At 33.7% G+C, this 22,541-nt stretch overlaps 1 protein-coding gene across 15 annotated transcripts in view; it reads right to left on the reverse strand.

Annotated features, from left to right (window-relative positions):
* The window catches only part of KIF21A (kinesin family member 21A), a 155,356-nt gene that overhangs the window by 43,755 nt on the left and 89,060 nt on the right, over nucleotides 1–22,541 (reverse strand). For 8 of the 15 annotated variants that reach the window (XM_063620143.1, XM_063620141.1, XM_055247053.2 and 5 more), the window contains exons 8-16: nucleotides 20,881–21,076; nucleotides 19,979–20,168; nucleotides 19,564–19,627; nucleotides 14,507–14,710; nucleotides 9,206–9,244; nucleotides 4,780–4,870; nucleotides 4,250–4,367; nucleotides 3,650–3,838; nucleotides 2,913–3,112 (exon numbers count right to left, since the gene is read on the reverse strand). In XM_063620143.1, the coding sequence (XP_063476213.1) occupies nucleotides 2,913–3,112; nucleotides 3,650–3,838; nucleotides 4,250–4,367; nucleotides 4,780–4,870; nucleotides 9,206–9,244; nucleotides 14,507–14,710; nucleotides 19,564–19,627; nucleotides 19,979–20,168; nucleotides 20,881–21,076 (1,291 nt within the window). The remainder of the gene's footprint in view (nucleotides 1–2,912; nucleotides 3,113–3,649; nucleotides 3,839–4,249; nucleotides 4,368–4,779; nucleotides 4,871–9,205; nucleotides 9,245–14,506; nucleotides 14,711–19,563; nucleotides 19,628–19,978; nucleotides 20,169–20,880; nucleotides 21,077–22,541) is intronic. The other 7 variants (XM_063620142.1, XM_055247058.2, XM_063620139.1 and 4 more) reach the window with 1 other exon arrangement.

A 22,541-nucleotide genomic window follows, 5' to 3' on the forward strand; every position in this document is an offset into this window, starting at 1 on the left:
TCACAACATTCTTTAAATCAACCACATATATGGAAGTAAGTTCTTAGAATTCTGAATACTTAACATGGAAACATGCAGTTTTGCTGCACATTTAAAATGGGCAATTCTTATTTCTGTGGGATTCATATATTTCTATTTCTAATACATTTTTATTAAATTGCTTAGTATTCTATGCTTTTTGTATTCAATATTCAGTTGTTCTGCAACTTGAAAACTTGATGCTTAGCTTACTATCAGTAGCTGTGTGACCTTGATCGAATTACTTTACTTCTCTAGGCTTTGGTTTGCTCATCTATAAAATGGAAATAATATTTCCACAGCATTGGATTTTTGTGAGAATTCAACCAGTTAACACCCACACGGCGTTTTAACAGTACCTGGCACTTGAATTCTCAACAACTTAATAAGCGCTTAATAATTTTAGCTGCTGTTGTTATCAGCAACTACACAACATAATAATCAAATGACTATGTGCCTCCTAACAACATTTAACTCAACAATGAACCACATTTAAGACAGTGGTTTCATAAGATTATAGTGGAGCTAAAAAATTCCTATTGCCTAGTGATGTAATAATGTCATAACATCACATTACAAAGCACTACACCCATTTGCAGTAGTGCTGGTATAAACAACCCTACTGTGCTGCTAGTCATACTAAGTATAGTCCACACAATTATGTATAGTCCATAATACCTGATAAGGATAATAAATGACTATGTATTGGTTTATGTATTTACTATACTATACTTTTTATAGATATTTTAGACTTATGAAAAAAGTTAACTATAAAGCAGCCTCAGGCAAGCCCTTGAGAAGATATTTAAGAAGAAGGCATTGTTATCATAGGAGATGACAGCTCCATGTGTGTTCATGCTCTGGAAGGCCTTCCAGTGGGACAAGATGGGGAGGTGAAGACGGTGATATTGATGATCCTCACTCTGCATAGGCCTAGGCTATCGTGCATGTTTGTGTTTTAGTTTTAACAAAAAAGTTTAAAAAGTAAAAAATATAAAAATTTAAAATTGATATAAGCTTACAGAATGATGATATAAAGAAAAAATATTTTTGTACGGCTATACAGTGCATTTGTGTTTTAAACTATGTGATATTTCAAGAGTCAAAAAGCTTTTTTAACTTAAAATATTTATAAAGTAAAAAAATTACAGTAAGCCAAGGTTAATTTATCACTGAAGAGAGTTTTTAAAGTAAATTTAGTGTAGCTTAAGCGTGTACAGTAGTGATAAAATCCACAGCAGTGTATAGCTATGTCCTAGGACTTCATGTTCGTTTACCATTCACTCACTGACTCACACAGAGCAACTTATAGTCCTGCAAACTCCCTTCATGGTAAGTGCATATTTTACAGGCATACCTTGGAGACCTTGCAGGTTTGGTTCCAGAGCACCGCAAAAAGGTGAATATCACATTAAAGCAAGTCACACAAATTTGTTGGGTTTCCCGGTGCATATAAAGTTATGTTTATACTATACAGTAGTCTATTAGGTGTGCAATAGCATCATGTCAAAAAAATAATGTGCATGCCTTAATCAAAAAACTTAATTGTTAAAAAAAAAATGCTGACAGAGACATGAAGTGAGCAAATGCTGTTGGAAAAATAGTGCCAACAGACATCCTCAAGGCAGGGTTGCCACAAACATTCAATTTGTAAAAAATGCAGTATCTGCAAAGGGCAATAAAGCAAATCACAGTAAAATCAGGAATGCCTGTAAAAGTGTACAATTTTTGGCTGGGCACAGTGGCTCATGCCTTTAATCCCAGCACTTCGGGATGTCGAGGTAAGTGGATCAGCTGAGGTCAGGAGTTTGAGACCAGCCTGACCAATACGGTGAAACCCCGTCTCTACTAAAAATACAAAAATTAGCTGGGCATGGTGGTGTGCACCTGTAGTCCCAGCTACTGGGGAGGCTGAGAAAGGAGAACTGCTTGAACCTGGGAGGCGGGCAACAGAGCGAGACTCCCTCTCGAAAAAAAAAAAGTGTACCATTTTTTATCTTTTATACTGTATTTTTTACAATACCTTTTCTATGTTTAGATACACAAATATTTAGCATTGTGTTAAAATTGCCTAGAGTATTCAGCATAGTAACATGCTGTACAGGTTTGTAGCCTAGGAGCAACAGGCTGTACCACATAGCCTAGATGTGTAGTAGGCTATAACATCGTGGTTGTATAAGTACACTCCATGATGTTTGCACAATAATGAAATCACCTAAAAATGCATTTCTCAGAATGTACCATCATTAAGTGATGCATGATTACACTTTCTAAGTCACTTCCATATTTGCTATTTTATTGCTATTTTAAGAAAACTACACTGACTTTCATGAAAGATTTAAAGAATAATTAATCCCACAACAAAAACAGATAACAGATCAGGATTTGCCCACTCTCTTTGGACAGGGGAAGAAAATTAGTGCTTTTCTAAGTATAGGAATGATAAACACTAAATTTAAGAGAGTTATTAGCTATTGGAGAATGGGGAATATGATCAGGAAAAGATAAACAGAAGGCTTACTGTATATCTGTAATGCTTAATATTTTAAACTAGACTGTGGATACAGTGTTTGTTATGTTATTATCTATGCTTTCTTGCATATTTGAAATATTTTATACTTTTGTTAAGCTTGCATAAGAGTTTTAAGAGAAGAAATATCTATCAATGTCTAAGAAGCCCTGATGAGCACATGATTTTCAGCTACTCTGAAGAAAGGCTTTGATGAGGAATGACTATCAGAAACAACTTCTAATTGCCAAAGGAAAGTACATCATTTGTAAGACTGGGTTACCTTTATCGAATATGGAAAGAACCACAATAGTTGTTTATTTTTTTGTCCCAAATGACAAAATCATACTGAACATCAAACGTTAATGGAAAAAATAATCAATACCTTTGTTTTTTTCATTTCCATCACATCCTGCTGCAATTTCTTCAACTGCTTTTCATACTGAGACTGATTTTTAAGCAACCTTGCGTGTTCTTTTTGAGCTGCTTGAAGTCTCTGCAGTTCTTTGTTCATGGCTTGGAGTTTCTTTTCATATTCAGACCTAACTTTTTTTGCTTTTTCTTCTGAGTAAGATTCTACCGAGCCTAAATGACCAGAGGACATTTTTATATGTTTTTTGTGAGACACAGATTTTTATTTCACAGATTTACAGTCCATATCCTAAGAGAAGAGTTACTTCCCAAACACCCACATCTCAGAAGACTAGGGTGTCTTTCAATCATTCTCTCTTTTATTATCTACTCTTAACCTGTTTAATGATTGTTGAAGCTTATTTATTAATATGTTATGTTAAAATGTCCCCAACATAAATCAAAACATTAAAACAACCATAAATTTGTATAAAGTAAGTAAATAGCTTAGGCAGATATCGGTATGAAAAAACAAAACAAATAACAATATTTAACATTATGAGACAAATTAACATATAATGTGGCCAAAAAGGATTTACAAGCTACATATAACTTCTAAATAAAAGGCACAAACTTTGACTTGCAAAAACAAAACAAATAAATAACAAAAAAGGGTTTAATATGGCTATTTTTTTTCTTCTAAAGGAAAAGATAAAAACCCATTTTGAATATTTAGCTTGAACTTTCATGTGAATTAAATATAATTCTTACCTAAGTTTTGAAGCACCTGGTCTCTTTCAAGCTGAGTGTCCCGAATTTTATGTTGCAGCATCATTAGCTTCTCTTCATACTGCTTTTTCAGAGTCTGCAGTCTTTTCTGGCTGTTTTCTAGTTCATCAATCAGCTTTTGCTTAATTGCAATTTCACAAGTAATGTTTGCCAAGTCTGCTTGATAATTGGCTATTTATAAAAGAAGAAAATAAAAATCCTGGTACTAGGCCAAAATATCAGAATTCTGGCTTTCAAGCAAGAGCATAAAAACCATCAACTAGGTATTTTTATTCACTTGGTAGTTATTAGAAAAATTTCCTGAAAAAACCAAAAACCAAAAGGTGAATGATATAAAGAGTGTTCATTTTGGTCAAGGACAATGCTATTTGTATTAGGTAAGAATGGAAATCACACAATGACTAAATCCAGTAAGAGAAGTAACTCATTTGTTTAGCACATAAGCCTTGGAAGGCAAATGTAGGTCAGTGGTCACAAAAGTTGCTTTCATCAAGTATGAAATGGAGAATGTTAAGAGTTTTCTGTCATGGTTTAAACAACTTCCCAAAATGAATTTTTGCCCTTATACCAAAGGGCAAGTACCTTTTTCATCTGATTCAGAATCTGATTCATCAGAACTTTCACCCCCCTCAATGTCATCTTCCTCCTCCTCCTCCTCCTCTTCTTCATCCTCATGATCACTCACTTCTTGACTTTCTTCCTAAAATGTGATTTGTGAAAATTAATAGCATAATATTGGCAAAACAAACTGATTCCCTCATTGAGACAGTCTGCTGGAGTACAAAGTACAGAAACATAAAAAAAATTCACTTTTCATCAGTATAAAAATGTTAAGGTTATTACATAGTAATTTTGTCTTAAATCAAAAAGTATTTCATCTCTCATAGTATTCTACTCCTGACTCCCCAACACAATGCTTTCACGATACATAAGATTGAGAGTTGCCAATATTTTATAGCTCGTATTTCTGAAGAAACATCTTCAAAGAAATAGATTAAACAGAATGCATCATAAGCAGTTCACTTTTCTACAAGTAAGTTAGTAAGTTATCATCAACCAAGAACAACCAAACCTGGTGACTAAAACTGACAAGTTCATTCTTTCATACTTACCACTTCTAATTCACTGTTTTCTCTTTCCGAAACACCCTTTTCTTCTTTCTTCTCTTGGTCAGTGTCTGTATTATCCTCTTTACCAGCCACACTAAAAAAAGGAACATAAGGGTACGGTGTTAAAATAGAAAGGAAAGTTATTCACTTTTTTTCCCTCAGATTTTTAAAAGCCATCAATGATTTGTGAAAACAAACTTTAAATGTTGGTCACTTAACTGAGCAAAGCTATTCTATCCGATGCTTCAGAGAAAAATGGAAATTGCCAATCAATCAATAGTGTAATGATTTATATCACTGGAGAAAAGCTTATTTTCAGAAAACACTGAGGAATAGATTATGCCCAAAAGCACGAGACCTCAACACCCCTAAGAACTAGTCACAGTAGCAGCCAATTAACTAGAATGTAAGGCAACTTAAATTCAAAAGAAATCAAACACTTTTGTTTTCTCATCTGAATACAAAAAAACTTCTCTCATATAAATACAAAGATATAAAAAACTACATTTTCATTGATGTCCTAATACATTTAAGAGTAAATTTAAAGTTCCAGTTTAAATCTGCCCACAGTAAGCTTGGCTACACTAGCTATATCCATCAGTATGTTCAGGTCTCCTTCATGTAGTGGCACAGGCTCTTTTTTCTTAGGCAGCCCGTACAGCACAAGGCTACTTCTCATTACGGTCTCACACAATGTGTCTTTGCATACCAAAAACTGTCTAATGTTCAGGATGCCCTTTGATTGAATAGAAAATTTCAGGGTCTGCCGCAAGATTCACCTTATAATTGGAAGCTCTCTTCTTAAGTTACCTAGTACCTACAGCCATAACTACACACATACCAGGGAATGATTATAGCTAAATTAATTCAGCCCTGGTGGCCCGGAGGAAAAGACAGAACTTTTGTATACCCAAATAACTCTAATCCTTTGTGGGTTTAGCAATCAACTATGCACAGAAATTACACTACTGATCATTAGACTCACATATTTAATTAAGCTAAATAACATTAAGAAAAAGTGAACTTTAAATGAATCTGTATATGAACTATTTCCTTTTGTGCTATAGTAGCATTTTAAAATCATTAAAAAGCACTTTGAGAGGCTGAGACGGTCAGATCACGAGGTCAGGCATTCGAGTCCAGCCTGGCCAACATGGTGAAACCCCGTCTCTACTAAAAATACAAAACTTAGCCGGGCATAGTGATGCATGCTTATAATCCCAGCTACTAAGGAGGCTGGGGCAGGAGAATTGCTTGAACCCGGGAGGTAGAGGTTGCAGTAAGGCGAGATTGCGCCACTGCACTCTAGCCCGGGCAACAGAGCGAGACTGTCTCAAAAATAAATAAATAAATAAATTATAATAAATTTTAAAAATAAATAAATAAATAGAATACTCAAATAATGCAATATTCTCCAAGTAAAATTCCTCTAGAAAAAAAACTTTACAACTTTATCAGAATAGCTTAATAACAGCTATCATGTTTTCATATATTCTTCTATATTAAATAATTTCCCTAATACATGGATTGATTTTTAGCTTCTAGGCTAAAAACTTAATCTCATTTAGGCCCTATTATAACTATAACTTTAATGATTAACTCTAAGTTTCTATCCTCAGAGATATTTTTGTACTGAGCACTATGAATATACTTTTCCCTTGTAAGGACTTTTCAGAGTTTGTCATTTATGTTTATGTTATTATTTATTTAGTGTCTGTATTTCTCACTAGGCAGTCAGCTTCCTAAGGGAAGGCATCGTGTCTGTTTGCCTCCACATTACATCCCTAGTACCCAGGTCCTGGCACATAACAAATGTGAAGTAAGTGTTTGTTAAATAAACCAATCCCTGTGACTATGCATGAGCACCTCTGTGTGAACATGCCTATGTGTCTCATGCACGAGCTCGACTGGAGCAGAATGGTACAGTTTCAAAGATGCATAAAGATGCATGAGAGACAGCATACATGTGGAGAGAGAAGAAAGTATAAGTAGGAGTACCAATACAATAGTCTTAACTGGAAATGAAGTAAACTGCAACAGGGTTCCATGAGTGTTGTTAAATCATTTGGATGGAGAAAAATGTGCTTGAAGAAAACTAGGAACCACCTAGAAAGAACTTTTATGATAAACAAGAAATAATTTTATGTGATATATTGAATGCCTCTCTTAGGTTGCTTATAATATACTAGGACTGCTGATTTTCCACCATCATGCAGTTCAAGCTGAAAATCTAGAAAGAAATTCCTCTTTCATCCAATCATCAATTAAAAGGCCAGCAGCACGCACTCAAACAGTGCTATACTTGAGGTTTAGGTCTAAGGTGTAAGGCTACGAAAGGATAATTTGTTAGGGAGACATCTCCCAGCCGGTTTTCCAGTTCCCTCTCCTGGGCAGTCTCCCTTTCTCACCTGTGACTGGTACAGAATACAGTTTTCATTATTCTCTGTTCTTGTATTACTTCAAGTTCCAACCAAATCACATTATACTTAAGTTTACAGCCATACAACACCTTATTCCAAACATTTGACCCAACATATCCTTCTACTCCCCACTCCAACTCACTGATACCCAGTTAAACAAATGTTCTTTCACTTCCACATTAACTCATATATTATAAGTCATTCATGCCACTACTTTTGTGGAAAAATCAGCAGTCATAACTTTACATTATTAATTTAAAAGCTCAAACTTTTAAAATACAAGTTGATAGTTATAATTTTTATACCTCAAATATTGAAGTTTTCCTCAGTAAACGGAGGCAAATTGATACCTAAAATAAGTATCTAAGTAGCAATGGAAGATATTTAAATTTGTACTTTATATAGAATCAGAAGCTTGGGAGCTGGAAGGAACATTAGCAATTACCCCCTTCATTTGACAAACAAAAAGGGAACTGTGGCCTGGAGAAGTGCATTCCCTCAAGAGGACTAAAACCAGTTATCCTGACTCCCAGAACATCTGAAAGTTCAGCTCACAGACTGGAAGCATCTGCATCACCTGGGAGCTTATTACTTATGCAGAATCTCAGGCTCCATCTCAGACCTACTGAATCAGAATCTGCATTTTATCGAAATCCCTAGGAGATCTGTACACACGACTATGTTTGAGAAGTTGTTCTGTAACCACCAAACCACTCTGCTTTTGCTCTCCTGCAGGGATCATGTAAAGATGGGAATAAACTCCTTTCACTGAGTACATTTAAAGGAATTGAATATTTTATGGTGATTAAATGCTTCCACACACAAATTTAATGATGCATCTTATTTTGACCTTTCAGAATAGAAGAAATTTCACAATTTTAATGCCTTAATTTAATTCCAATAATAAACATGTTGTCCTAAGTATGTATTGCTTAGGTGAGTTATAGTATGACCGATAAAAAATTAAAATTATAGCCTAAGTACAGAATACTTTAAAGAACCTATGGGCTTATGGCATATAAGTATAAAAACTTTAGAATACTATATAACATACTAAATATAATTATAAAATATAAATTATAAGGTAATTTAAAGAAAAACATTTAAACTTTAAGATATTTAAAGTAAGATATTCATTTAACTAATTGCATAGTATAAGTTCTCAAGTTCTTAAGTAAAAGATGAATGTCTAAAGCAGGGCTTCTGAAATAGTTAAATATTACCTTGAAACTAGTATATTTTCTTAATCATTTTGACTATGTAATCTAGAGACTTGTTTAGGAAAATCTATGAAGAAAACTTCTGATAAGAAGGAAAATACCACTTGATCCTTGGTTAAATAATCATAATTCTGAATCAGTAAAACGCAATCAAGAATATTATTCTAAATTTTGCTCGTTTCAAATGAAAAAAAAGCAACTATCCTGTTTTTGATGTCCACTTCAAATACATTTTAAAAGCAAAAATTGTTTTTCTATTTCAACCTTAAGAATGTTTTATAAATCTTATTTGTAATAAGGCCACAGTTTCCTTTTGTTTGTTGTCATTTTAATGGTTTTTTTTCCAGTAAAGATTATACCAAATAAAGAAGAGAGAGACAGAGGCCCACCCATGACTCAGCACGTGCTACAACAAAATGTCAATTTCCGCTCTGCTCACAAGTTTTTGTAAGACAAAGAATTACTGTTGTTTTTTCTTTTTCTAATAAATCAAATGGCAGGGGTTTTAGGGTTATTTTTATCCTACAAAAGGTAAGTCATCACCATAATTATCATAGTTTATTCTGTAATCAATAATTCAAGTATCTAGTGAAGATTTTATTCTTAAAAAGTATTTTCTTAAAAATTTATTACAGTGTTCTTGTTAGTTTTATAAAATTAGCATTACTTTTAGGAGCACCCCAGCTTATCTAGTCTGAAACAATCTATAATACTATAACACATTTCCTTGTGAATAGCAACTAAGTATTTAAACGACATTTTAATAAAAAACCTGGGAAATATTCCAACCTTCTTTCTTCTCGATTGCTTTCCTCAAGTTTCTGTAGCCTTCAAAATCACGAGGCACAGTATTGGAAGGCCAAGCCAATGAAGGACAAACCAGACAGTAAAAAGCGAAAGTGATAAGAAGGTAAAAATGATACATGAGCTTGAAGACTTTAAAATAAATTTTAAAAGATATCATCAAAGGACAATACACAGTAAAAAGGCAATACATTTGTATGAATAAAAAGTAAGTAGAAAATCAAGCAGCAATATATCTAAGAAGAGTATATAGACTGTCAGTTGAAATTATGCAGCAGCAAAATGTATAGTCTCAATTTATAAAAGTTGATAAGGATTAGGCAAGCTTGGATGCCTTTTAGTCTGAAGTGGGTCAATTTACTCAGCTTCCCCCAAAAAAGACCACTTTCAATAATATTCTCTTTCTTTCAAGCCTTTACAGAAGACCTTTTAATGGCATCATTAAAAGAATTTCACAAAGTAATGCCTTTATACTATAATATGAAAATACCACTAATACTACATTCTAGGATACTACTTTTAAAAACATACTTTCTGTTTTAATATACTACATATGAATATCACTAAATCTAAAAAAAAATCTGATTTCAAAGTTATACATGAAATGGTATTGCAGGCAAATGAATATGGTTGTTATGATATCTGTGAAAAACTGTAATTTCATTAATTGAAAATAAAATTTCACACTGGGATTAAAGAGTTTACTAATTATTATAAACTAACTACTGAAAGGGCATATCTATAAAGCAATAGTGGCAAAAAAAAAAAAGGGGTGGGGAGAAATGTAGTACTTTCCATTAGTAAGATTGTTTTTTAACCAGAAACATATAAGAAATATTATGTGTAAAGGGTTTTAAAGATAAAGAATATTCAATATTAAAACTTGGGGATCTTTACTCAATGGAATGTACTGTATACCAGTATTTGTCATGTAGACAAAAAAACAGATGTGCTAGGCTCTGATTAAGTATATGGCAACATTGATATAGAACACTTCTGCCCAGAATATTTTTCAGAATCATCAATATTTTAAAATGAAGAGATTGAATCAGAGGTATGAGTTATTTTATCAAGCCAGTTCTTTTCATTTTAATTTCATAACATAAGTGCTCTCATGTGATTCTTATTTATTGGTCTGTGATTGTTTTCACATCAACTTATACGCTGCCATTATAAGACAAGACTAGCAATCTTTCTGAGAAAAAGTCTACAAAGTAATATATACCAGTAATCAAATGGTCCAGTATACTGATTAGAAAAAGCAAAGTAAAACCACTGCCTAAGAAATCTGTGTGTTTCTAGAGTTTCAACCCAACACCACTAAATACAAATCAGTGCAGTCTGATCGATGAGTGAAGTTTTTTATGTTGCAAGTCATTTAAAGCTAGATATCCAAAAATATGGGATTTAATGTGTGAATGGTAAATTTTCCTCATCCACATACACAAAAAATGCAAAAAACTTTTATGTCTACTCTAGGCCTATACTAATGATAACGAGCTACAATGGCTCAGAGAATGTGGTTCCCTCATGAAGAACCCAGATTTTCTGTTTTCAATATAGAGACTTTTGTTAGCTTATACAAGAAAGCTATATTAAAATATATAGCTGACATGAGCTAGCAAGTACATAAACTTCGATGCCTCCTAAACTGCCTTTTTAAAAACCATTACAATCAATAGTTCAAAAAGACAATGAAGGGACAGAGAAATAAACTAATAATCTAACACCTCTCCATAACTTAAAGGAAAACTTTAGTTTTTACTTCACTTAGTTCCCCTACAATGCTGCTTCTACAGTTAAAGAGAATGACAATTCTTGCCAACCATTCTAACATTTGTGTAACTGAAAGATATGTAACATAGTTTAATTGTTATTTTCTTACTATCTACACCTCTGGATTATTCTACAGCTCAACAGAAAATAAGCACAAAAAGGTAGAAGAGCAAACCTTAAAACCTCACATATTAGCTATTAGTTATAGTTCTGATAAAGACTGACGCAGAAGAAGGTGAAACTTTCAAACAGCATTTGTGGCATCCTTCTTAAACACAAATGCAGCTTCTGGCATTAAAATGATCCAGTTACCACTCTTCCTATCAACTCTTACATTGTCAGAGGCCCTAAAGCCACCACAACCAAAAATCTACAACACAAAACAATAAATTAAAAGACACAGAGCTTCTAAAGAATTTGTGAATTCAGTGACAAGGAAAGGAGGCAGCTATAGAAGCCCGGACAGCTTAGAAGAGCTGAATCCAAAGGTCAAGCAAGTCCCAGACAGGTTTTAGAAACTCACAGCCAGAACAAAGGTTTAAAACAAAACAAAACAAAACAAAACCTTTCCTACTCTTTTTTTCATTAGATTATGCTGCCTAACATATTATGTCGTATGGATTAATGTATCCTCTTTAAAAATTCCAAACACCCCTACAAAGGAAGCTTGTTGGTTATCAGACATTTCCACTGGTATGAATTTAGTCAAATGGCTTTGTTCCTGAGTTTGAATTTAAGGAAATCAGAGAAGAAAATAGATAATTTTGAAATTGGAAGTACTTTAGGGTAGGGCAGAATTATGTGAGAACTGGACCACATAAGGGAGGAATGGATCAAGGTAGCATGGGGACACAGGAAGGTCAGTAAGAACGAATGGCTAAAGCAGAAATTCCCATTTTTCCCCCAAAGATTGGCCTACACCCATGAGAGGGAAAGAAGGTTCTTTCCCCTGTCTTGCCTTTTCTTGCTCCCTTCTGAATTATTCTTACCATACTATAAAATGGGCAGAAATCATTTTATGGGAGTGAGCTGGGAAATTTGGACATCATGTATTTGCAATACTTGCTAGAGAAAAATCAGTCCAAAGTTTCAATTAATTTTTAATCGAACCTCCTGTATGTGTAAGGTTGAAGTAGACCCACATTTTGCAATGCCCTCTCTGACAAATAAACGTGAAGCATGGAACGCAACTCAACCAGAATCAATGCATCCAAACAGGAGCTATCACTTTCAAGGAGCTCCTGTGGAAAACTGAGCACTTTAGTAAAGCTGCTGTCCTTCTAAACATTTCTGGAACTCTAGGTTTATTGTTTGCTGGTTTTTTCCAACTTGTAGGGAATCCTTTGGCTAAATGAGGGCTTATCTACATTTTAAAAATAGAAATTGGCACTACATACAGTTAAAAGTTATTGGGATCCGAGTGTGATGAACAAAATGCTTTATCAAACTAAGTAAAACGGATTGGTTTTAATTTTTTAATTCAAAAAAACCTTTGATTATAGTGTGGTAAGACATATTCTATTAAATGTTATAAATTTTTATATGTAGCAATAAAAATTTATAAATTGGCTCTAAAAATGTTTACAGCTATATAGTATAGTACACAAGAAAAATTTTTTGGATTCACAAATTATATAGGTGTCAGTTTTACAAAATTATATAGGTGTCGGTGTACAAAGGTACACTATAGCATGTGTGAAAATGCTCTTAAAAATGTTTGTATATAGCACTCTATAGGTATATTAATTTTTAGAAAGTATTAATTTGTTTTTCTCATTCTAAGCTATCTTTCATTTCTTATATGGCTCACTCACAAATATTTTATGTCTAATTATGTGTCTTTTTGTTAGGAAATAAATTATTTTCTTCACTTAGGCTTTTACGTTTAAATCCAGTTGTTTGGTGAGTTCTTATTAGTATTAACATCTATTATTTTTATTATAATAATTATTACAGCTACATAATCACTGAATTAGTCACAACCACTATTACAATGTTAAAAACAGCCTAGATTTCTATTGGGATCCTTATTTATTTTTCATTAGTCATATTCAACAGGTGATTAAGGAAATATCTCTAAATTTACCTCAAAAGGAAAAAGCAGTATCAGTTGTGACCTTAAAAAATAAACTTTGCTTATACTTACTTATTATTTATGAATACAAATGACCTAGATCTTTAAAAACAAGTCATACCATCTGACATTTTGACCAACTACAGAAGTGGATTTTACAAGTAAGTTATAAGTCATGTGCAAAAGTCTCATGTTAATTCAAGCAGTAAGTTGGGTAACACTAGCTTCAATAATCCTATGATCATTATTTCAGTTTCAACTGCCCTCCATAAGGGGAGAGCTAATCATTATACATTTCTTAATGCTGCCATAATCAATGATCCATGAAAACATCCAAGACATTAATATCTCAAGAATGCAATTTCAATTGCAATGCCTACTAACCATAATGTATAATTCCTTGTTTTAATTATTCTTTTTAAACTCGAGAACAAAAAGCAGAGTTAATTTGAAGAATTTAAACTTCCAATGACTTTGATCAACTGGCTGCTCCAAGAAGAAATGCCTGGCTACCTAAATACATTTTTAAATAAACTGAGCAAAGCAGCAGGTAGGCTAAACGTCTACATCAATTCTACAAAGCATTCCTCCTGTAACAAACCAGGTGGCAAATAAGATGATTTTGCTTCCTTTTGAATATCTAGCCAAAAATGTTTAAATTTAATTTGACAGGCATGCTCAAAATATAGTCTCTGTAAGTAATCTGACTGCACCATAGAATCAGTGTGTAAACATGTAAAGAATTTATGAGTATTTAACCACTTACAACATTACAAGTGGTTAAATTTTCATTTTCTTCCTCTCCTTTGCACCCAGTTGATTTCAGAGGCACATAGTATCAGGATGCAAGGAAGAGAAAGCCCAGAACAGTGGTGAAAAGCTGAGTAACTCCTTGTTGGAAGATTCAAAAAGCCTGAAATAGCATAACTAATTTTCACATAATCAAATTAGAAGCCCTGCAGAAAATATTTAAGAGACCAAATGACATTACATGACATTCTGATGGATTAGTTTAGCCTTTAGTTAAACTAATCTAGACAGGGATGAAAATATCCATGAGACTATTTAATTGCATTAGGAAATGGGGAAAAAATGAAAACACCGAGTTGTAATGGTACAGCAAGCTTTGCTGAAAAGCAAAATGAATGGAATGCAAAAGCAGCTATTTGAAGAAATAATAAAATAATTTATAATGGTAATTTTATATTGTCATGTTCTAAATAAAATTCATTACCATGTTATTACAATTAAATCTATTTTTATTACATATAAGTAGAGATAAACCATTAAAAACTAAATAGTTGTAGTTTCAGCTAACATAGTGATTTATTTCATATACTAAGGTACTCATGAGACTATGTATGCCCTTTATAATTGCAAATTAAAATACCCTGAAAAGGAAACAGATTCATTTAGCAGTGATTTTATAATCCCACCTTTTTTTCTTCCTCTTTTCTTTTCTTTTCAACTTCTCTAAATCTTTTTTTGCTAGGTCTATAATTTCAATGGTTTCTTTGTCTGAGGATAGTATGGTAGGAGAAAAAGTTGATGATCCGCTGAAATATGGCGCTCTTGCTGTGGCTCTTGTCAAGTTTTTTCGAAGGTTCTCATTCACTGCTTCACTTTCTAATAATTTTGCCCTAGCAAATAAAAATATATTTAAATAGGGAGCATTTTTCTCTCTGGATAAAAATACATAACATAAATTGTACCACACTACCATTTCTTAAGTGTACAGCTCTGTAGCACTAAGCAAATCTATATTGTTCTGCAACCGTCGCCACCATCCATCTCCAGAAATTTTTTATCTTCCCATACTGAGACTCTATACCCATGAAATATTAACTTCCCCTTAGCCCCTCTACCTCAGCTCTGGCATCCATCATTCTACTTTCTGTCTCTATGAATCTGACTGCTCTAGCAATAAGGCAGGAACATTTTAAATGAGTTAGTCTGCATGCTAAAAAGTTTTCCAAAATGCATTTCATCATGGCTACAAGATAAGGATTTTTAAACTAAATAAAATTCTCACAAAAGAATAAAAATAATCATAAAAGAATGCTCACAAACATTAACATTTAACAATTTTTTCACATTTCCTGATTTAATAATTATACATTTGTAATCATAATACTCAAAAGAATTCTACATATTCAGATGCCAGTGGTAATTAGATTACTTGAATTCTGGCCAGTGGACATCAGTTGTCCTTGCTTGTAAACCTATTATTTAAACTGAAAAAATACACAAGCAGCATGCTCCCCTTAGTTTCAGTTCCTCATTCATCACACAATAGTGGCATTTCCAAAACTGTGAAAGGAATAATTTGTCAAATTTGCCCCAAACTGCTGACAGACATCTGGCTCCTGAATATAGCGTGGGAAAAGACAGTATCTCCAAGGAAACTTGAGTTTGATAATTGAAAAAATTCTTTTGTTTGCTCAAGCAGTCCTAATAATGACAGGAGAATAATGTACACACTGATCCTAACACATGAAGACATCAAACAATGAAATCCTAAAAGAGCCTAGACTATTGAGACTAAAAGGATTCAGAGTCCTCTAGGCCAATTCCCTTATTTCTATTTGACTTAAACCATCAAAAATACAATTATCTACTTACATATAATAGATTTTCAAGGTTAGTTTGGCACAACAGTGATTGAGACTGAAAAATAAGAAGAAAACACAACCTCTCTCTCTCTCAACACTATATTACTAAGCATCTTTGCCATATGTTCAAATATTTCAGAGAAAGATGCTAGATTATTTGCAACACTAAGCTCTGGAAGGCACAGTCAGCTCAGTGCTTTTCCATTGCCTACCAAAATTATTCATTCTACTCTTGAAATAGTCGAGACAGACGGGGTCTCACTATGTTGCCCAGGCTCATCTCAAGCTCCCAGCCTCAAGTGATCCTCCCACCGCAGCCTCCCAAGGTGTTGGGATTACAGGAATGAGCCACCCCACCTGGTCCTACACATTCTTTAATGAAACTGTTTTATTATATATGTGATACCATATGTGAGCAGAACAATTACAGTGTTTTTAGATGGTTAAATAGCTGTGTACAAACTTCTAGGTTAATTAAATGACTTCAAAATTGTTTTAGAGAAAATTCATATAAAAACTCAAAGTTAAAATTCATGATTATCAAACAATAGAAAAGTACAAACAATATATTATACTTTTCTATATTTTTAATTTCTAGCACAAAGCCTAGGTACCTAATAATGAATGCTAAGAATGAATGAAAATATAATAAATCAGCTAACCATAATGATCTATATTTTAATTGTCTCCTTTGTTATTATGTAATAAATAATGTAGGTATATTATTTTAAAATTTATGTTTTTTACATAATGTTAAAAGTCTGCATTTGGTAGGGGCATATCCAACGATTCTTTGATCCTAGTGCTGATAAAGGCCTTTTAGGGATTACCTCCACAAACTCCATATTAACAGGATCTACTTTTTGTATGGCCTACAGGGAGAACATCTCTCTTTCCCCATCTCTTTCTCTCTCTCTCTCTTCCCGTTCACTCACCCACCCACTTGGTACTTCCTGCATTTCATTTAATAAGAGACTAAAGAGTGAGGTATGAGGGGAAGTGTACAAACTTCTTTGGGAAGGAGTATACTGGGGGCTTGCATGCCAGCTGTCATTCATTGGATCTTGGACCATCAAGTCTATAAAAGCCCCCACCCTTCCCTTTGTAAAATTGAGATAAAAATATATACTTTTCTAGGATTGTTTTGAGAATCAACGATAAAATGAATTTAAAATTCCCCCGACTAATATGGTATTTAAAAAATAATAAGTATTCTTATCATAAAGTTGGAAATAATATAATCATTAACAGCATAGAGTTAAATAAGTGAATTACAACAAGACAGTACTATATGAAGCCATGCAAAAATCATTGTAGAAACTTTTTAACATTGAAAAATGTTCATAATATATTACTGCTTTTCAAAGAATAGATAGCAAAGCAAAATATACACTCTGATGTCATTTGTATTAGTATCCATTGGAAAAATATTAAAGAGATAGATCAAAATGTTAACATCAGTTCTTAGAATAATGGGAATACACATGATTTTAATTTTCTCTTACATTTTCCTATATTTTCAAAATGTTCTGCAAAATTTTTCATGCCCCAAAAAACACAAGGATTAATTAATTAGTGATTATTATTATTTCACAAGTAATGTGACATGTAAATTTATTAAAAGGTAACTACTATTCATTTACAATAAAATGATAAGATGAAATAGAAATATTCCCAAATGGCAATACAAACATAAATTTGCATTAAGTTTAAAGAGGTGCAAATAAATGTCTTCCTAAGATCTAATTTTGATAGAAATATAGGTTGAAGTAGGGTTTAGCAGGTAAAAACAGAACATGAGAATTTGGACCTAAATATTCGTAACACTTTATACCTTTATGACACCTTTATATTTAAGAACGTATATATACTATTATTTTATTTGAGCCCCATAATAACTCTCTGAAATTAGCAGGTATTATCTCATTTTTACAGATGAATAAACTAAAACTCAGAGATGTTAGGTAACTTGCCCAAGGTCATATACCTTATTAATAAATAGAAGCTTAAATTTCAATCCAGGTAATCCAATTTGAATTCAAGGTTCATTTATGCTTATCCCATATGTAAATTATAATCCTGGCATTCTAGAAGGCTACTCCCCAGGGGTGGAACACACCTAATTAAAGAGCCATCAGAGACAAGTTGAGAATCTGGAACAAGGTATTAACCTACACCAGGAAAGATTTGATCAGCAACTGAACTCAGGGCCAATGAGTAATCTCCGTTCTCTAAATGGCTTAAGGAAGGAATAGTCTTAACTCAAGACTGAAGAAGGAAGATATTAGATGCTGCTTTTAGCCACCAGAAGGAGTGGAAGTGATTCTGGTAGTTTTCTAGGAAATAAGGACACTAGTCAAGCAATTTGCCTAACAGTGACATAAAGCTGAGGTACAAACTTAAAATACAGAGTGGAGGAAAGGAAAGAGAGCATAAGAACTCGTATAGGCAATTGGCCTTAACAATTGGCAAGTGCCAAAGAAATAAAAGAGAAAAGAGAAGCAGCCTAAGAGCAGAAAGAGAAACTTCAAGAATTAAAAAACAGAGCTATTAGTTGTGTCTCAAGGAGTGGTAAAGATGGGGTCAACAAAATCAGGAAAGACTGGTCAAAGAACAAATTTTTAGCAGTAGGCAGGGAACAGTACTGTCAACATGGGGTAGAAACTGCAAGTCCAGGTTGGTTGCTGAGCAGAACCAGGATGCAGTGCCTCAAAGGCCTCTACCAAAAATGTGAAGCATGAAAAATTATATATATGTTATATGCATAACATATATAATATATATGTAATATGCATAGCATATATAATATATATGTACACAGACACATACACAGAATAAAATTATACTTGAATAACTATGTTGCCACATTGGGATGTGTTTTCATTTGTTTTTGCTTTTTGAAACATTTAAGAGATCCAGTGTGCCTTGTGGAGCCAGAAACAGTGGAGATAGTACTTGCCACAGTTTGAGAACCTCTAGAATATCCAGAGGAAGAGAAAGAGAACACAAATACAAGACAGGGTAACTGTGAAAGATGATCTCCTCCCGTTTGCTTATGTTCTGCAAATGGTAAGAAGAAGTGAGATTTGAACTACTTAGATGCTCCCCCATGGAGCTGACTGGAGTTTTCCTTCAAGAAAAAAATAGCTCAGTCATCATGGGAAACCATGGAACCTGAAAATACTATTGACTTAACCTTCTTTCCCAACCCTATTCCCCAAGTCTACCCCCTCCACATTCCTACACCAGGCATAGGCATCACTTAACTAAATTTTGTCATTCTGTTTACTATATGTGATGATTTATGTATGCTGCCCAACCTAGAGTGTGAACTCTTCATGTCATGCTTGCCCCCAGCCCAAGTCATGGTATTGACATATGCAAGTATGTGTGGCATGTTGTATGAAATGTGAATGGATGTACCACAGAGAGGCAGGCAAATTCGTAGGCATGCCATGATTTACATGTAAGAATAGCTGAAGATATAAAAGAGAACAGGAGATTCAAAAAATTGGAGATGACGTGTATATATTGATCTATTCCCAAGTGATGAGGGAAGAGGCATATGAAGAAAAGGCATCAAAGATAACTTCAGCAACATAAATTTTGCCTGTTTCATATGTCAAGTTATGTAAGCACCCAATATTGGGATATAGCAGTAAGAGTAGGAGAATAATATGGGAAAAGAAGGGAGGAAAAGAGCTTGGAATATGACATCAAGGGAAAGGTACGTAAACAGTCTCCTAAAGTTAACCTAACGAAAGGGCTGAAATATCACCATGGACAACTACTGAACAATAAGCCCAACAAATAGAAATATTATAACATTGCAAAATCCAAAACAAACATGTGCATTATATGTTACAGAACATGAACTATACCTGAGATCTTCGATTTCTTTTATATAACTATGAATCATATTACTAATCTCCTCATTTCCTTCCCCTGAAAGACAAAATATGAAATAAAAATTTCCTTTAAATTAAGACTTCAACAAAACAGGAGAAAAAAAAAGTCGGGAAACAAAACAATAATTTTTTAAAACACAATTCTTACAGCAAATTTTCCACCCTTTATTACATGAGCAGACCATAAGATAATATGATTACAAAGGGAATATTTTGTTTATATAAGAATTTATTATTTTTTGAAATTAGGTATTTAACTTAAAACCACAGACTGCATACAAAGAGACTGGCATTTCTATTTCAACTATGCTAGGTAATTAGTGAACACAAAGAATGTTCCCTGCCCTCCAGAAGTTAATCCCTTACTTATCCCACCCTACTCACATACCTGCTCTGGCAAGAACATGGTTGGCCTGATCACTAACAAGCTGTGTAATTCTGGACCTCAATGCATCAACCGTCTCTTGCATGGCTTTAATTCTTACACGCAGGTTATTATTTTCAGTCTGTAGCATAGCATTCTCATGAAACATGTCATTGATGCTTTCCACACCCTCTTCGTCAATTATTCTTTTACCCTAGTAAAGGAAAATAATGTCCTTGTTGGTTGAGGAGCCTTAAAAACACAAGAGTTTTGCTGAAGGATACTCTATAACTATACAATTCTCTAACCAAGAGCATTTTTATCTTACCAACCACAAGGCAAAAGAAATCCTTTCGCCTCTAGTAGAACACTCCACAATGCATTTGTTACTAAAGAAATCGATCAGCCAGGTGCAGTGGCTCATAACTGTAATCCCAGCACTTTGGGAGGCCAAAGTGGGCAGATCACCTGAAGTCAGGAGTTCAAGATCAGCCTGGCCAACATGGTGAAACCCCATCTCTAATAAAAATACAAAAATTAGCCAGGTGTGGTGGCGGGTGCCTATAATCCCAGCTACTCAAGAGTCTGAGGCAGGAGAATCATTTAACCCAGGAGGCAGAAGTTGCAGTGAGCCTAGATCACGCCACTGCACTCCAGCCTGGGTGATAGAGGGAGACTCCATCTCAAAAAAAAAAAAAAGAAAAATTGGGTAGCATAGCTTTTGAACAAACAGTTGTTAGGTTAGACTGAACATAGTTAAAGATTGTCCACAAGGAAAACTAGAGACTCCTACCTCCGAAAGGAAGGAGGACACTATTATGACAACCAAGAGATTCCAGAAACACGTATGTGTAAGGCATTATTGTGTTCAGAAAGTGCCAGCCTTAGATGTATCACAAAATGCAAAGTCAAACTTATTAGCTTACTGTTTTGTACTCCATGAGCTCCATCTGAAGTCGTGTGATTTCACTACGAAGTGCATTGATTTGCTGACTAGCTCTGTCCTGATTGACCATCACCTTATTCTTGATATTTCTAGCTCGATTAGCGTATTTCAGGGTGTTTAACGTTTCCATAAAGTCTCTGTCTGAAGGGCTGACACATGCTATCATGATTGTTTGGCTGAAAGTTACAAATAATAGTTAGGCTTACAGATAGAGGCATCTAAAATGCTAAAATAATCAATTTTAAACTCCTGACATTTGAATAGTATCTTCTCTTCAAGATACCAAAATATTGAGCAAATGTAAAAGCCCCTGTACTTTAAGACTACCTTAAAGAAAAAGATTTTGTTTACTTTGGGGAAATAAATTGATATTATTCACCTTTGACCTTGAGAAAGTATAAGCACATACATTTATTTCTTACCTTTCTGCTAAAAAGATTTGAAGCAGTGCACACAGTAATTCTAAAATTAAACTGACTACAATATATTACATTGAAAATCAAAAACCACTTATTTCATTATTTATTTATTCTTTCAGTATTTTAAAAATTTATTCTTAATCACCTGTATCCTGACTTTTGATGTCAGCAAAGAATTGTACACAAAATCCAATCACATCGAAACAAGAAGAGTACTTAGTATATTCTTGTGTTTCATTATATAAACTGTCATTTGTGATTGAATGATCAGAATTACAGTTTCTGGCCAGATTACATAGGAAAAGTGGGAAACATTACTTTATGGTCATGATAAATTGATTTAGCCACCAAAGATTAGGATAGTGAAATGCTAAGTACGCCCCAATTATTATGTTTGTAAATAAAGCAGACATGGAGATTCTAATAGACACTCACAAACTAAAAAATGTGCAGGAACTGCAATTAAGGAGCAGTCTACTTATCCTGGTAGAAAAATCAATGCCTATCAATCATAATCTTAGCCTCCTAGTCTCCTGCTTCCAATCTTTTCTTTCTACGATAATCTCAACACAGTACTCATAGGTACCCCTTGTCCCATTCCACACCTTTTTCCTACAACTCTTGCTTACCGTTACTGTTACTATTATTCAACAATCAACTAAGGTATCACCTAATCCAAGAACCAAATCCTCAGTTTGTCTGTACCCTTTCTGCCTCCTCACACCTTTTAGATATCTCTTTTGCATTCATTATATTATTATTATATGGAAATTTTGTAGACCCCCAAACTCTTGAGACTTTAGATTCCTAAAGGACAGGAATTATCAAGTTGTATTTATCAGCGTACTTCTAAACATACAACACAACATTTGAACCAATATTAGGTCATTCACAATTGTGATGTGTGTCATGTGTACATAATATTTACTGGGGGTCAGAAAGTTAAAATAATTCATGCCACTTTAGTTTTCTCTTTTGATAAAGAAAATAAGGTAATTCAGTAAGTGTGAGGATTATGGATGCTGATTAGAGAATAGGGCAACTTGAAGTGTGGTCCCCAGTCTAGCGCCAGTCTGCAGATTATTTTTACTTACGTAAAATTGGGGAAAATAAATTTATATTAGCCTTCTTTGACCCATAACATCTTGAGTAAGCACAGGTACATACATCCATTTCTTACTTATTTACAAAAAATGTTTAAAGTAATGCAGAAATTGCAAGT

The sequence above is a fragment of the Symphalangus syndactylus genome, chromosome 17, assembly GCF_028878055.3.
Source record: "Symphalangus syndactylus isolate Jambi chromosome 17, NHGRI_mSymSyn1-v2.1_pri, whole genome shotgun sequence".
Lineage (NCBI taxonomy): Eukaryota > Metazoa > Chordata > Mammalia > Primates > Hylobatidae > Symphalangus > Symphalangus syndactylus.